Source organism: Macadamia integrifolia, chromosome 13 (assembly GCF_013358625.1).
Source record: "Macadamia integrifolia cultivar HAES 741 chromosome 13, SCU_Mint_v3, whole genome shotgun sequence".
Lineage (NCBI taxonomy): Eukaryota > Viridiplantae > Streptophyta > Magnoliopsida > Proteales > Proteaceae > Macadamia > Macadamia integrifolia.
In genome coordinates, this window is record NC_056569.1 from 26,238,852 (window position 1) to 26,256,848 (window position 17,997).

Genomic DNA, 17,997 nt, shown 5'->3' on the forward strand with positions numbered 1-17,997 from the left:
CTATTTTTTTGAGGAAAAGGTTGTTCCAAACACCAATGTTTGTCACGTGGAAAATTGGTTTATTGGTTTCAATCAAAACAGAACCAATTGCCGTTTCTAAAAAGAAATGGATGATAACGGAATATATCAAAAGATGGAAGGGTGTATGATCAAATTTGTGGCACTTAACCAATTTAAGCCATTTCCTAGATATCTATATGATCGGTTGAACAATGAAATTATAATCTCAGTGTAGCAGAAACAATTTTTTTCCTATTCAAAAACAACAATAATCTCAACCTAGTTGGACTTAATGGGTTGGTTACATGGATCCAAACAAAACACAATACATAAAAAAGTGACTAAACAGAGAATAGGGAGGGGGGAGGCAAAAAGATAAGAATATACAGTGAAAGCAAAAGAAAAAAGATCCAGCCCAACAAGTCGGGAGAATTTCAACTAAATAGAATCAAGAACAAGCTCTAGCCAAGGTCATACTCGAGACAAAGCCAAGATTAAACATGTCATTATTCACCACTTCGTTTATGATTATTTTAGGTTTACCCCTAACTAATATTAACTCCTTCAAATTGAATCAAATCAGTCTTACTCAAAATACTCTCTAAACAAATTTTTCCACTTCAAAATAATCTATAAATCTGTTCCTACCTGACATGCCACTTGATAGAAAAAACATCAAGGCTTGTCTAAGGGACTTGCCATTTAACCGGCTGTATTCCACACCAGGGAGACACAAAGAAAAAGAGCCCTAATATTTGTTTTCATAATCAAATGTTGCAAAAGATCATGCTATGTTTGGTTGTAAGGGGAATTAAAGGAAAAGGAAGTGAAATTTCATACTTAAAAAAGAAATATTTATAATCATTACCCATGTAACTTTAATATTAACTTCAAATCATTCCACATTTGGTTATAAAATTTCACTTTACTTTGCATCCAAAACCCTTTGCTATAATATATAAAGATAAAAATTACATATAAAATATATCATTATTAAACATGATTAGAAAAATTAAGTAGTTTATACAATCATATGGGGTAATGATTATAAACATTTCTTTTTAAAGTATGAAAATTTCACCTTCCTTCCCTTTAAATTCCCATTGTAACCAAACGGAAAAGAAATTTAGCAAGACATTCCAACCACAAAAATTATCTTTTTCATTTCTTTCCTGAAAAAAGAATGGGCAACAGGGTGCTACAGTGCCACCAATTCTGATACCTGAGATTAGATTCAGTACCATTGGCAACAATCTACATGGTTTCATCTCTCGAAAATTCACATAATAGTTGCTTTGTTAGCCTCGACCACCCACAAAGTAGAATCCATTTTCTTATCCAGTTTCTAAGTAGTAAACCATCTTCTTGAAAGGTTTCATATTCATGTCAAGGATACTCCAAAAAAAAAAATCTGAGGACAATAGTTACAATGCAGTCAACTCAACTTCAAGAAAATACAAATGAGCTGAATCCCGAAATTTGACATTTGGCAAATCAAAACAGTTTCATATCCATCTTAACAGTCAGAACAGCCACGTCAGCCCTTTGCAGTGAGCCACAAAACCAATATTTTCGAATAAACATGCTGAAATTGACCACAAAACGCTGACTACACAACATTCTAAACAAAACAGTATTGGCAAAAATGTCTCCAGGACTAGTAGCAGAAAGCGACTGCATTTCTTGCAATTGCAGAACAGAAACCCCAACTAACCCAACCATAGGCCAGAATCTCAGGTGCATAGTTCAACAAATAAAATGACAGCAAAATAGACAGTTGAAGACCCTAACATAAACACAAAAGCAATCAGCTCTACTAACGTTGGTATGTGGGAGCATGCAAGTGTGCTTATGAGCATCACACCTTATGCTATGACAGAATAAGGTGAAATTGAACAATATAGGCACTCATACAAACAACAGGAAGTGAAGGAAAAGAAGCATACCTAGTAAGCAAAATGTTGATCTACTGGTTGCAGGTATGCAGAGACATAACCAAACATCAGGTTCCCATCCAATTTTGGTTCTAAACTGACCATCATACTACAATCCTTCCCGGTTGCAGCTATAAGATAATTTTTACAAACCTTCATGCTTTCCTCCAATAAAAGAGAATGCAGAGACGAGTAGACAGTTGGAGACCCTAACATCGTTGAAATCTTTGCATACCACGCAGGTTGTAAAATGTTGTAATATGCATGGATAGCCCCTTCGGTATGAAATTTGTCAAGCTTTTGAACTTCCAGTAACTTTCAAGCAGGTCTCATCTAAAACTGTTTCTCCAACAACCTCCAAGAATCTACCCAAATGTGGGCCCAAAAATACTATGATCACTCCATTAATCAGATATTCAAATCCATTGTTTATTTCAATGTGTCGGCTACTGCAGATTCCAAGCTACCTTTCAAGCCTTCAAAAATAAGGCACACATATGAACCTACCCTTGGGAGGGAAAGAAGAGCTGGAAACAGTTGCTAATACCCATAGGCTGAGAAACAACAGGAGGAATCTCCCCGAAGGGCTTGCTTCTGATTAGCTAATTAGTGAGGCAATATCTTACTAAGGCGATGATTAGTAGCTGGTCTGAGAGAACGATCAGCCACACTGAGACTGAGAGACGGCCCAAACTCCTACAGGAGGCAGTAGTGATGGCCATGTAAGAATTACGCTGAAATTGTTTTGTAAGGTGACAGAGTGCCTTTCTGGCGTGGTTTATTCCAGAGAACAGATCCAGTGGATCATATTCACTTGTGCGTGATATCTGAGATACAAATATTAAAAAAATCCAAAGATATCAATCAATTAGTAAATTAAATACTTCTAAAACAGCCTAAAATGGAAAAATACTTCATTAGTGAAAATGTGTTAGCAGTAACTCCATGAGTCGTGCAGCTTATTTCAGAAGCACAAGTCAGATGCAAAAGAATCATAGAGAATTAGAAGGGAAGCATGCTTGTGGCAATATCAAGTAACATGGCCTGAGAAACCAAACAATACAAGCACCCTGAGAAAGAAGACATTAATTTGGTCGCATTGATTGTCAGGGGAAAACTGAAAATGATCTAGGCTGATGTGATAAATCAATCTAAACATTTTTTTTTCCAGATTCCAAAGCTTTTGTACAAAATTATTTGCGAAGTATTCATCAAAACCTTTTCTAAGAGTCCAAATTTTGTGGGCCTTCTTATTTGTGAACCCCCCAACCACCCCCTAATAAAAAGACCAACATGCTATGCAGGACATTTATCAAGAGCATTCCTTTCAACACTCCTGAAATAAAAAGGCCAACTTGCTATGCAGGTCGTTTATCATGAGCATTCCTTTCAACACTCCTGAAATAAAAGGATGCGTATATCACAATCCAGAGTAAATATATGTCAAAGATCACCACCATGCAATCAAGATAACATGAGGACAGAGTAGAATAAAAGATAAAGTATGTCATCACCAAATAAATTAACATCTTAAGAGTTTTGGGACCTTTTGCAGATGGTCTCTAAACTGAATCCTCCACATATAGCATCACACTGTCTTGTATTTTCCAACTCCTCAGCGAGTCATAACATCAACAAAAACAACAACAAAGAGTCATAACCACATCAGAAATCAACCAATTGTTTGCTATTGATAGGAAAAATCTAATAAATTATAGGCAAGGAGAAAACATTAAAACATTAGGAAACAAAAGGTGGTTGATGTAACAATAGCATCTAGAACGACATCGTGAGTTAACTCTCTCTCTCACACACACACACTCTGATGTAACAGGTTCATCAAATGAACTGTCAAAGAGAGTTTATGTTCAGTTATCTGCAATTAATGATGGAAAACCATAAACTCATTATGACAGTAGACTGTCCTTGACTATATTTGTCTGCGGAAGTCCGTAAGCAGCAACATATATATGTGCTAGTAAACTCGCATGTGTGGCCATTTGTAAGATGGAGGAGAGAGTATATGTATGTAACAGAAATGTTTAAATGCTAACGTGTGGGGTAGATATGGAAGAAAATAAAATCGTGAACATGAACATGCAATTGAACATAGATAAAGTAATTTAATGCTGTTACAAATAGGGGTAGAAACATCACGGGTAACAAAACACAACTATTAATCAGATTATTCAAGTCAATTTCTATTTCTTTTCTTGCTCTCGTCTTATATTACCTATGGATCTATCTTCCTTGAAATGTAGCCTGATGACTTGGGTAATTGAGCAATAGGATCTGAAGCCCACTTGGTGACACAGAGAAGGCCTTGCTTGTCAATGAATACCTTATAGCAATGGCTTACCTAATCTGGAAACGGGAAAAATGAGAAGAAATAAAAAGAAAGTCCCAATAAAAGAAGATATTGATGCGTAAACTGTACTAACAACAATGGTAAACTGAACTAATGTCAATGGGGCTACGAATGGCGCAAATCTCTAAAATATAAAGTATAAACACAGATATATCTTCAACATGCTGAGAAAGGAAAACTCATGCTAAAATATTGTGTGTGTGCGTGTGCGCGCACATACATGTTTACACCATTTGGGAAAGAAGGATAATAAATATAATAGCCCCTCACACTTGATTTGGGTCTTTTATTGCACTCTGATATTGCTCGTCTGGTGGTACATCAACAATTGAATTCCATAATTTCTATCAAGGGAACTGTACATTGTCAAACCTGAAGACATGTAATGGAACATCATTTTAATTCGAGATCTCGAACTCATTGACAGTTAGCAACTTTTCAATACAAATTGGAGAATGAAAGAAGGTTAATGGCAGAAAAAAATCTACAATTACCAGATTCAAGCATCATCTCCACCATTTGGATCATTCAGGTATCTGAGAACAGCCAATCTAAATAGCTCCAAACAGCAGCATATAGAAGCTATCCCCATATTCACATGGAGCCCAGTGTCCTTTGTGGAAACAATACGACTGTTTCATGGTGAAAAGGCATCCTGGTGACTTCACAAACATGTCAACTTCATTAGATTACTGAAGTTAGTAAGAATCAAGTATACTAAACATGGGTTTCTTCAGCTCATGAAAGAAAAAAAATGAATTTCATCAAGAGAAGTACCTCATACTGGTTCAAGTGGCATTTACATAAGCAACACTAACCACATCCACGTAAGAGTGGTGTCGTAGTCCAATTACTAGATCAGGGTATCTATAACAATCTAAAAGGAGGAAAATACCTCAACCAATAGTTCATGGGGCATAAGCCTGTCACAAAACCTTAAAGCCCTCCACATATCAAATCCAACTTTAAACTTTCAGTCTTCAGGGTTACTATGACTAAAAAAAATAAAAAATAACTCCCAACATTGACCTATAAAGACAGCTTCCTGGACTGCCCACTGCAACAATACTATTCAAATTGACAGAGAAAATTGCATTTCCAGCCAAGGGTTTGAGAAGACGAAACCGGGGTTGGATCAATCAAGGCCAATACCGATCCAATTCCTCGAACCAAGTTTCCAACTGATTAGATACAGAATCAACTTCTACAACTTTCACAAAAGTGAAGAAAAGAACTTATTCCAGTCACATACAGTAATGATCCAGTATTCTCTGCTAATTAAGTTTCCAAGCATGCCATAAAAGCTTAGGGGAAAAAAAATAAAAAAGAAGTCCCACATAATGAAAATACAGTTTACTTTGTGAAGTAAAGATAGAAAGATCAGCACTGATTGGTACCAAAAATCAAAATACAAAAGATCAGTATCACTGTAAAGCCTTCCTATTTACAACCACAACTTCTATACTTTAAGAAGATCTAATGCACAAACAAAGACAATGTGTGGTCAAAGAGATATCAAGTGGTTACAATGACTACCCTTTTGGACATATTGAGTGAATAAGAATGGCATTAAAATAATACTGAGATGAAAATAACCAGTTTGTGATCAGATTTGTTCATATAGTTAGGCTCCAGAAGGAGTGTTTATAGGGCCTACAGGCAAATAGGCTCTCGTGCATAACATACAATAGTTACCTAAGTCACTGATTAGAAGCAACATATTTTTGATAAAACACTTGCGTACCATTGACAGCTGTTCTTTTAAATAACAAAAGCTTGAATTTGACAAATAATTAAATGGAATCTAATAAGGGGATCTATTAAAAAATTCAATATATATGGGTTGAGGATATCGCTACCTGGTCACGGGTGGCGTAGCCAATGGGACAGCACATTGGGGCATCCAACATGGGAGGTTGCTTGATCATTTCACAGCCCCTTGCGAGAGGGCATAGGGAACACGACCAGATACCTGTCCTTTTCCCTATATATATATATATATATATATACACACCAGGTAGAGCACTTTATCTTTAGATAATAGTCCATGATCATGAACGGATTTGTAAAGCACTTCCCAAAAACTTAAAAATGGAGAGTGTTCATACCAAGATTTTGATGTGGACGATCATTTGATAGGCAACCGTAGAGCATACTTGTCAAATGTGAAATAAAAACAATAATAGAGAAGAATGCACTGGAACACTAGACAACTTTTGATGATGGAGAAAACCTTTGATAGGGGAAACTCCTAGCAAACTGGATGCTCGGCCTGTTTTTTATTATGAAGAAGAAGAAGTATACGACACTACAAGATTCCACATGGAGGTTAGGACAGCTCCCCAGTTATGCCTCCAACACAACACAAAGCCCCTATCTATAGTCTTCAGGGGGGAGGACAATTTACAACCATGCACTTCCTTTCATAGATAATTACAAGCAAGGACCAATACTGATTTCAATTAAAGCAACCAAGACTTTACCAAAGGAAAAAATGACTCGACCATAACATAACCAAAAGCAAACAAAATCCTTGTCCAAGTTGACAAACCGATGAAATGATTCCACATGTCTTGGAACAAACACACAATCCTTGTTTAAATTATCAGTCCAATAACATCATTCCTCGTGTTTTGATCCTTAGTGGAGTTGATTGTCCACTAGAGTGATTCCACGTGTCACAAAAAGCAATACTCTCTCGGATGTCCATGAGGGTGATCCACGCAACTCAGTGAGTTTCCTTCGGCGGTCCCACCACCATATCCTCATATCCAAATAATCATCACTATACGGTTAGGACTTATACTGCGGATTTTTCATCCGGCAAACGCTTTCGCTCCCAGTTGCCTCCGACCTAAGCTGGTATTATTTTGATAGGGAAACCCTCACTAAGGCTTCACACAGCTCTTGACTTTTCTAACGGAGATATTGCAAAATCACAAAATGCTTTCTAACCTAGAAGGGCACTGGATCCTTTTTAAGTCCACCAGCATGACTATCTCACTAACTTAATAGTCGTAGTTTAACGCCTTCGAGCGAAATGGCATACTTTTAGTTTGTGCTTGGATTGGAATCATCTGAGTAGGATGAGTCTTCAGATGCTACATCATACCTGCCTTGATCACCATATATATACCATTTGTGGCTTTCTCTCTTAGCCTACAAATAGAGTGGAAACTGTGTCAAAAGAGTAAATTGTAATTAAGGAAATATGGGCAATAAATTATTTAGTCAATAATTCTAACATCAATTAACAATTTTTTCAATTTCTTAATTTCTTCTGGGATTATGGACAATGCATTCACTAAGCTTTGCAACCTGATGCTCATCTAGCAACACATTATTTTCCTTCAGTTGGTTGTTAAACAAGCCAGGGATCAAGCCAGAATGTACGGAGTGTACAGCCTTGGAAACACCAATAAGAAACACTAATCTATATGACCAGACATACCCTTCTCCAGACAATCCTCTGCATGAAGAAATGCAACTACATTACAGATATGGCTAATATATAAAACAAAACTGTATGAAAAAAGATCAGAGAATTCAGTGATTGATGTTTATGAAACCAAGACGGGGAGAAACATTATTGCAAGGCAATGTAGTTGATAGTCTGATATAACCCCATCCACAATATTTACCAAAAAGAGATACCTCCTGACGTACATTCTGACTATTTGGTTTTGACAGTAAAAATAGTTTGACCATCTGGTGATAATGCCTTCATTAACCAGTGAATGGTGTTGAAGAAGAGGGGGGGGGGGGGGAGAGGATCATGCTACTTAACAGTTGACATCGATATGCTCATGACAATTGTGCTTCACAGTCCAAACGGTTTAACGATCAGGTCCATCCATTTTCTAGAACACTTGTTAGAATAGCAATCAAATTGTCATTATCATCATAAATGTAATATTTGTACATGATTTACAAGTCAAACAACTCCCCCACCCACACCCGCACCCCCTAAAAAAAAAAATGTCACGAGTACTTCCAAGACAAATATAGTTAGATGATCATCACCATCCAAACTGCAGATATTCTAGCAAACTGTCATGATTTTTCTGATCATACATGAGGCAAGTATAGGTTATTTATAAATGTATAACTAGTAAATTGTGTAGACATTTGACCAAAAAGAGATCAGATGTATGACCAATGACATGGATATTTCACTTTTATTTAAACCAGTGAATTGAAAAAATGTTTTAAGATTGAATTGGCAATATACAGTTATACTATTTGAGCAAACAACTAAAAAAATTGGAGTAATTAAAATATCGTTCAAGTAAAATGCTATAATAATAAGATGACTAAGCATATGCAGAAACAGTATCCAAACAGGAACTCCAGAAAAATGGCTTAACGATTGAACCCTAAATCCCTGTTATAACAAGAACTAAATATTTGAAAAAAAGGAAATGGGAATTAAAGATAATAAAAATTACATAATCATAAAATCAACTAATATATCGTCCAGGCCGACTCTCTCCAACTGATTCTGAACTATACATGCAACATTTTCCCTATCTGTCCCACAACCGCAGCCATTCAGGTACATTATTATACGTCAATCAATATGCTTATTCTTGAAATATTTTCTGAAAGTTATAAGCGCAGAAACGTTCATACAAAATTTATATTAAAAAAAAAAAAAGGGTCAATGGGGAATACAAAGATATATGAATTTGGAAATTAATTGAACCAATAAATACCTTCATCATTTCCCACAATGAATTGCTACTTGGATAAGAATCATGAACTGCCTTATATGCAGGATTTTTGAAAATGCAGTCACAACTAAATCACTTACAGGCTCACCAGCAGCATAGAAACTCTTGGGATTAGTTACAGCCTCCCCAGTCCTCACCATACTAAGTGGACCACAGAATTGCTACAAACATCTCTCACAGTCCCATCGTAGCATATAACAACACCCCGAAGAACGGACATTAAATTCTTGAACAGTGCTCCAGGTTCAGTTAGTTCTCCATGTGAACAAATAGGCACTTCTCTAGAAGAATAAGAATGGACCAACTCCTCAAAGGGGTTCAAACCTTGAAAGAAACAGCTCTTTATCAGACCAAATGCCCCAGATAGGTATTCAACTCCATTAATAGAATATTTTCCCAGGAAAAATGAAGGCAACTAAGTTCCTCAAGTAAAAATTCCCCCTATCGGATTGCTGCATGCCTAAGAAACCAAGTTGTTGGACAACCTTTGTAATAGCTGAATCACATTTTGAGTCAATTACTCTGCCTAGTGAAAATAATTGTAAAATGAAATTCACAACCGGCAGTTTTAGGCTTCTCAAGTAAATTTCAACTTGCAGCTCTACCAGTTCATTATATGTCGATTTCAATTGAAAGAGGAAAGGTGACATATCTTGGAAAAAACATTTAAAGATCTTCAGTGTCTACTATGTGAATGAAGAAATCTTTCAAGCCAACACTAACATCTACTGAAAAAAATATTTTACATCAGCAGAGGTTGTACAGAATTAAATAACTTGACAGCCGCTTTTGAACCCTTCTGAAATAAAACATAAGAAATAACCTCATTGAACAAGAACTGAAGCACATCTCCATTAAAATCAACAATTAAAATCAGCTTTCAACAACTCACATTGACGAATCAAGTGTCTTAGTCACCATCAAAATCAGTTCCAAAGGACCCACAAGTGAGAGGGTCGATCTTGGAAGTGTGATCATAGTGACTATACACTGAAATACTTGCAATGAGTGCGTGAATGTACAGAAAGTGGAACAGAAAAACATAAAAAACTCCGAAATATTTCCTCAGAAAGACGATTCAGGCGATGCCCGTCTAATTCATATTCATATTGAATTCATTTACATAGAGAAACTTACAATCCCCACATTGATGCAGTAGCGATGGCATTGTCTGGCCGACAGAAGCGCTGTGGAAGCCCAAGCCAAGACGAACCGGCTCCACCCAGGTTTTTGTTGATTGAGAACAATTTTGTCATTCATTGGCTGCAACTTCACCCAGTGCTGCATCGTAGTATCTACTCGAGATGAGGAACCGACCTCTAGTGGACTGAAGAAAGGGAAGAATCTGTGAGAGCGTTACGTGAGTAAGGATTTGAGAGAGAAAGAGAAGGAATGGGGTGAGTGAGATTCACAAATCTTACTCCTCTTCGAATACATCCCCGGTTTTTTTTGTTGTAATCATAACCCTAATCCTCCCCATCCTTTCAAAACCTTAAACCTCTCTCATCCGCTCCCATTACCCTAATCTTCGCCACGAACCTATCCTTTCTCTGCAATCCACTGTCGCTCCTCCTTCGAAGGGTATTTTCATTGAAAGGAAGCTATGAAAATAATCTCTCCCTCTCTCTCGGAGTGAGAGAGAGACGGAGAGAGAGAATGGTCGTTCGGGAAAGGGGCAACTGGGCCGGGCACAAGGTTCAAAAAGATAGGGCAACAAATTATCCTAGAAATTAGGGTTTTATCCGTAAGAGGGAGGAGGGAGTATTTATAGAAGAAAGGCAAAGGTGTCAAAATCTAGCCCGGACCGATCTAAATCGAACCCAACTGAAACCGATACGACCTTATAATATTATATCATATTTCGGGCTGGTGTTTTTCAAAGACAAAGACCAGATCAGACCGCATCAAAATCAATGACACACTGAATTGAACTTGAAAGACTAGCAGGTCAAAAGCCCAAAACTGATATAATCTGACAAGAAACTGAAAGAAACCCAAAATTTAATTTAACAATATATTTTTTCATATTTTTAATATAGTTAAATGGTAAATTGATATTTAATTGAAATCAAATTGATAGTAAATCGATAAGAGAAATCAATAAAAATCGAAACCAATGCATCTTTGTTAGTTCATGTTCTGCTTTCACTAATTTTCACACCACAAATTGATGAAATCAAACCAAATCCTGATCCAAAGCAACCCATTGACACCCCTAGAGAGATGTATCCATTTGATAGAAGGATTGTTGAGGGGCATATTTCAAGAGAGAGTGATGAAGGAGTTGAGATCCTCTACACATACAGGTAAATCAACGTGTGGTGCCAACACCCATCTTATTTGATGTCATTTAAAGGGTAAAGAGGGGTATTTATGAAAAAGAAAAAAAAGAGTGTAAATACAAGTGAATATACATGAAGAGGATCTAATTCTGAAGTAACATTGGGCTTTGCATCCGATATTCCAAACAATCTAGAGAACGTGTCGTAAGATTTCCATGAATGAGGGTTTTGTCCGTAAGAAAGGAAGGAAAGAGTATTTGTGGGAGAAATAGGAGAGGGGAGAGTAAAACTTTCACCTAAGGGTGTTAATCAATTGGGTTTCGGTGTATACGGTTCGGTTTGATTCACATTTAGTTGGCTGAAACCAAAACCGAACCAGTTACTAAATGGTTGCATTTTCTAAAATCGGAACCGTTTACTAGATGGTTTCGTTTTTAAATGGTGTCGATTTCACGGTTTTAAACGATTTAGGTCGTTGTTTAATCCATACGATTTCTAAACGGTTAGCAATTAATTTATTAGTTTATTCGCATGCTTACTAATATTTGCTTTTGTTGATTAACGCTTCAATCTCATATCAAATTAATTGAGACATTGAACAATCAATGATTTAACTATATAACTACATAATATGAGTAAATTATTGAATATACTGTTGGGTAGCCTTTATGGTCCTTAATTCTTCCATAAATTAAACCCATCATGTTTTGTTAAAGCATACAAAAAAAACTAAGCAAAATAAAACATTACATGGAGAATGTGAAAATACAAACGAAGCTAATAATGAACACAACTTATTGTTAGTGTTTTAAAGTTAAAGAGCATGAGACACTAAAAAACACATTAGTTAATCCCTTATTCTATTAAAATTGCTATACGGGTTAGTTTTGACGGTGTAAACGGTTCGATTTTTATAGTGTCAATTCGGTTTGAAATCAATGGGTGAAACGGTTAAAACTGAACCAATCAGTATTGTATTCATATTGATGGTGATTGATACAACCACCGTTACCAATAATGATTCCTATAACCTTGACTCCAGTATGTCCTTCAATAGTGATCATTCTTCGTTCAAAGTGGAACCCATTATAAAATGCGCCTTCAGAGCACATATGTAGTATCAACTGAGGTGTTAATCGGTTCAGTTTTGGTTCGATTCAAATAGTGAAGGGTATAAATCAAAATTAAACCATTTATTAAATGGTTCGAATACCTCGAATTCGAAACTAGGGGTGTTAATCGGTCGGTTTGGTTTGGTTTTGATCGGGTTGAATCGGTTTCGGCCTAGGAATGAGGGAGACCAAAACCAATCCGTTAATGAACTTCATTTTTTGATGGGTTTCAGTTTCGGTCCTCTTTGATTTTAGTTTATTTTGGTTTTTCAATATTGGTTTAATACCGGTTTAGATCGGTTTATTATTGGGTTTGAATCATAATGAAATCTTACATTCATAACTTATAGTGACAATATTTGACAAAAAAAAAAAACACTTTAAATTTATGATTAAATTATGATTTATCGTTGTAAGGGGAATATAACTAATATCGAAACTAACGGATAACAAATTATCAAGAAGATAACTAGTATTGAAATCATAAAATGAACCCTATCCAATCATTCATTTAATTATCCAACTAGTTTTGTATAGTGAACAAGGAAATCAATGGAAGCATTGTTACAATTTATAAATTAATTTCTCTATTCATTACTTAATATTTAATGATTTGTAACAATTCCCCCTACAATGAAAATTTTGATCACTAATATTGTAAAAAAATGGATGGTCAATTCACCAATTTATAATCTCATAATCATTTATTTTTTTGTTGGTTTCATTTGGTTTGATTTTTGTTTGTTATTGGTCGGTTCGGTTTGGATCAATTTTTAGCCGGTTCCAACATACCTCTGTCCAAATATTGGTTCGATTCAGATTTTATCAGTTTGGACTAGGTTTTGACACCCCTATTCAAAACCAATTATTAAAATGTTTCTATCATTATTTTTTTTGTTATTGGATGTGTGTATGTGGGGTGAGTCAGTGTGTACATATCAAATGGTTTGTATCTGTTTTGATTTTGTTGTCAATTCAAATTTATAGGTTTGGGCCCAATTGGGAACGAATCTATTTTTGAAGCCTAATTGAGAAATCTGATCAGCTTGAACCACCGCGTATAGGATCAAATTGTGACTTAAGTTGTACCAAAAAAAAAATAAAATTTGTGACTTAAGAAATAAAATAAATTTACATTAGTTTACGTGGTTTAAATCAACTAAAAACATTAGAAAATGTATATAGAATGCCAAACTGAATTGTTTATTAAATGGCTTCACTTCTTAGTGTCAAAATCGAATCAATTAATAAACGGTTTACTGGTTATGAATTAAACGGTTTGATTTAATTTTGATTAAATGATTTTAACTTGTACATGCAAATCATTCAGAAAACTGTTTCCATGTGATGAGATTGATTTGGTGAGACTATCTTTTAATTGTTATCATAAATCGACCATATGCAATTCCGATCATATATTCATAGATTGAGTTTCCTTTCACTCACACTGAAGATAGATTTATCTAAACTACCATATTATACCCTTTATTTTTTATTTTTTTTATTTTTTTTCTGGGGAGGGGGTGGAAGGGGTTTGGGGGTAGGCCTTCCATTGGATGCGGGAAGTATTTTAGACTTCATAAGATAAGGAGCGCCAACCACAAAAATGAAAAATAAAACAAGTGGTGGGAGTTTAACAATGGAAGTCATAATTCAAGAGTTCAGAGTTTGACCATAAAAGTCACATTTGACACACACACCCCAAAAAAAAAAGAAAAAGAAAAATCACATCATTATAGATGAAGAAATTCCCTCCTCACCCTGAAAGACCCAAAAAACTTACATGATAACCATTGCTAGTGCTAGGGGTGTCAATTCCTAAATGGAATCGGTAAAACCAGCTGGATCGAACTGATAACAATACTGACCGAATCGAACCGAAGCCTTATTGGTTCGGTTCGGTTTCGAGTATTGCAACCCCAAAACCAAACCGAACCACATCGGAAACCGGATGAACCCGAAACCAAACTGAAACCGGCTCAAAACCCAGACCGAAACCGAAACAAAACCGGTAAGAAATCGAAACACCCTAAAATTCATTAAAAAAAAAAAAAATTACATAGTTTTGTATACATTTGTATGGAAATTCGAATCCAAACTAGACAAAAAACCAAAACCAACCCGGTTACAAATCGATTTAAGAAACCGAAGACAAATCGAAACCAAACTGCACCGAAACCGAAACCAAACCGAAACCAGAATTTCCTTATTGGTTCGGTTTTGGTTTCAACTTTTTCACACCGAAACCAACTCAACCCGGACCGAAACCGAGCCGGACCGACCAATTGACACCCCTAGCTAGTGCCATGGTTTCCCACTGGGTACACTTACGACTTATTATTTGTTTCAAGTATAGTTTTCAAAATTTCTCCTATAGCCACCATTTCTGTATACATCACCGTTCCAATATTGAATAAAATGAAAGAAAGTTTATTGTTTGGGAATGTAGGTCCTACATGTGCACAATGTTAGAGATCTCTTATGACGATTTGAAAGTGGGATAAAAAAGGCAACGAGTCAGAACCTAGCAACACGAATACAGAGTAAAACTGTTCAATGGTAGAGATCTTTAGTTACAAACTTTGAACAGGTAGAACATTTTTTATGCCTCCCCCCACCATCCCCTTCTTTTTTTTTTGCTATGTATCAGAAATATTATATCGTCAAATAATATGTATAAAATGATTAATCTTCGAGCATACTCAGACGCGAAAAATACAAGGTTGACTAAAATCTCCCTCTGGCATGGCCATCAAAAAAAAAAAAAAAACAATCGAAAGAGCCACGAATGGCACCCACTTAAGGCATTGCCATCAGTAAGAAGCTACAAGCAGCTCTAAAATAAAAAAGGCAGATCTCAATTGCCATACAATTAATTTTTCAAACATATAACAGAGTCTTCCCTAAAGCTAGGGGTGTCAATTTGTGGCCCGAATCGGGTAAACCGACCGGGACCGACCATTTAAAGACCGGCCCGGCCCGGACCGTTTATTAAACGTGTCGGGCTTGAGCCCGGCCCGTTTATAAATGGTCGATCTCGGTTTTGCTACTTGAACCGTCGGGCGCCTGACCGAGACCGGCCTATTGTGCACCGACTTGGCCCGACCCTTTAATGATTGTAGAATACCTATTTTACCCCCCAAATTAAAGAATAAAAACTAAAAAGTAAAGACATGTTCACATTTTAAATAATGGTTATATTTTCTATCATTTATTGATTTATTGTCATTTTTTTGGGCTTGCATAAGTGGGCCGGAATATAATTGCACATTTTAAAGAGGCCCCGTTTAAAAACCGGTTAAAGCCCGTTTAACATTAAACATGTCCGTAGCCCGGTTAAGGCCCGACTAAAGCCCGATTAAGGTGGCCCGATTATAACCCGAGACCGACCGACCGAATATAAAGTGTACCATGCCCTCAATAACTAAGCCCGATTAGTTAAATGGGCGGACACGGTGTAGCCTTTGAAAGTCTTCAAGCCCGATTAAGCCCGACCGAAACCGAACCGACCCGACCGGTTGACACCCCTACCTAAAGCTAAAATCCTCACATAATTCTACCGAAAAAAAAACCTCACATAACATTGTGAATTAAATTTAGGAGAAGAAATCCAGGAGTAAGAATCACGCTGACTTGCGCTTCGTTTTTGTAAGAGTATCTGCAACTAAATTGATCTCTTTATAACAATACGAGATAGTCTAATCTATGAATCTTGAGTAAGGTTTAATAGAGACCCAACGTTGCATAAATCTACTAGAGATAGTGATTATACCATGGTTTCAAGTATCGGTATCGTATTGGCCTTATCATATTGGTATCGATTAAGATCGATCTCCGATCCTTGACCGATCTCAATCAGTTACCTATATTGTTTAAGGGGTAAACAGTAAAAAAACATATTTTTTGTGAAGAACAAGGGGCAAAAGTGATCGATACCTACTGATCATCTCCGATATTGATATTGGTCTATACCAATAACAATACCAATAACTAAATCCATGGATTATACACACTTACTACTAGGGGTGTCAATGGGTCGGATTGGGCCGGTCTCAACCGAAGCTAATTGAGTTTGACCACTTAGAAGCCTTGCACAGTGAAAGCCCGTTTAAATATACGGGCCTGGCTTTGGGGGGCATGGTACGGTTTATAATCGAGCCAGTCAGTGTCAGGCTTCCTTAAACGGGCCTTAGCCGGGCTACATACCTATTTAAGTCTAAACGAACTTTAAACGAGCTTTAAAAGTGTCTACCATAAAATTATTTTCTTAAGCGGGTTGAAGGCCTAGAAATATGTGATGCAACTCTTTAATAAATAAGATAAGTGATATGAGATTATAGTTGTTCTTAAAAAATAAAATGAAAAAAATAAATGATGACCATTACAACTTACAAAACAAAAAGGTTAATTAAATCAAATCATATTACAAAGCAAAAGGTAACAAAATTTAATTAGTTTCTTGCTAGTAGTGGCAAAATAGGAATTTTATATAACACTAAAGGGGTCGGGTTGGGTGTGGTTACAACGAGTCGGTTCAAGTCGGGCTTATAAAAGTGTTGGTTCGGTCGGGCTAGTTACCTACATCGTGAACCCCCATTTTAATAAACATGTCGGGCCCAAGCCTGACAAGTTTGTTAATTGGGCCGTCCAGGTCAGGCCGTAAATGTATTGGGCTCTGTCGGGCCTACTGGTTAAGGATATGAATTTGAAACAGAAACCGAACCGATCCATTTACACCGAAATCGCAAAACCATTTAGTAAATGGTTCGGTTCTGGTTTCAAGTTTAAGACCGATTAGTTAAATGGGTTTGGTCGGTCTTAACCGTTTAACCCGTTGGTTTTAAACCGAATTAACATTGTGAAAATCGAACCATTTAAACCGTCAAAACCAATCCAATTAACCCGTATAATGATTAAATATTTAGTTATTTTAAGAAAACACAATTGTTTAATTTAGGGGAGAATTAAAGACTATAGAGGTTGTTCAACAGTCTATTCAATAATTTATTCCTAATATGTAGTTATGTAGATAAATCTTTGCTTGTTCAATGCCTCATTTAATTTGATACAAGATTGAAACATTTATCAACAAAAGTAAATTTTAGTAAGCATGCGAATAAACTTGTTAATCGATTGCTAACCGTTTAGAAACCATATAGAATAAACCACAATCAAAATGGTTTAAAATCGATACCATTTAAAAACCGTGGAACCAAAACCTTTTACTACACAGTTGCGGTTTTAGAAAGTGCAATTATTTAATAAATGAGGTGATTTTGATTTCAACCAAATAAATATGAATCAAACTGAACCACACCATATACATCAAACCGAACGGATTAACACCTTTACTACTGGTGCGGCCTGAGAATTGATACCCCTACTTACTACAACTGCTGCCGAGTGTGATTGAAATCCGTGGATATGACCTATACAAAACGAGGTCCTCTCAATTGCCCCATCCCCTTCAATGCACATTGAATGAATCAGAGACAATTAAGGATGCGTGATCCAGTGCTACGAGTCGTCCGATGTCCACTAAATGACTGGCACACCGGAGAGGAGGGT

The 17,997-nt window shown here is 36.3% G+C and overlaps 2 protein-coding genes across 11 annotated transcripts in view; one reads left to right on the forward strand and one right to left on the reverse strand.

Annotated features, from left to right (window-relative positions):
* LOC122059913 (agamous-like MADS-box protein MADS4) overlaps positions 1-17,997 on the forward strand; it is a 75,110-nt gene that overhangs the window by 32,129 nt on the left and 24,984 nt on the right. The gene's annotated exons all lie outside the window — the stretch shown is intronic.
* On the reverse strand, positions 1,349-10,769 carry LOC122059917. 10 transcript variants are annotated; one of them, XR_006134152.1, is made up of 8 exons: positions 10,173-10,769; positions 9,116-9,359; positions 7,621-7,771; positions 6,411-7,461; positions 6,162-6,286; positions 4,797-4,964; positions 4,573-4,674; positions 1,349-4,298 (listed from the first exon to the last, which is right to left on the reverse strand). XR_006134152.1 is itself a non-coding variant. In XM_042622989.1 (3 exons), exons 1-3 carry the CDS (start codon positions 10,513-10,515, stop codon positions 7,354-7,356), a joined length of 357 nt encoding a protein of 118 aa, XP_042478923.1. In that variant the 5' UTR covers positions 10,516-10,769; the 3' UTR covers positions 6,537-7,353. The 10 variants fall into 10 exon arrangements, 4 of the variants coding, with proteins under 4 accessions (XP_042478923.1, XP_042478922.1, XP_042478921.1 ...); XR_006134150.1 differs by having other exon boundaries at positions 7,621-8,903; XR_006134149.1 differs by having other exon boundaries at positions 7,621-8,903; positions 9,018-9,359.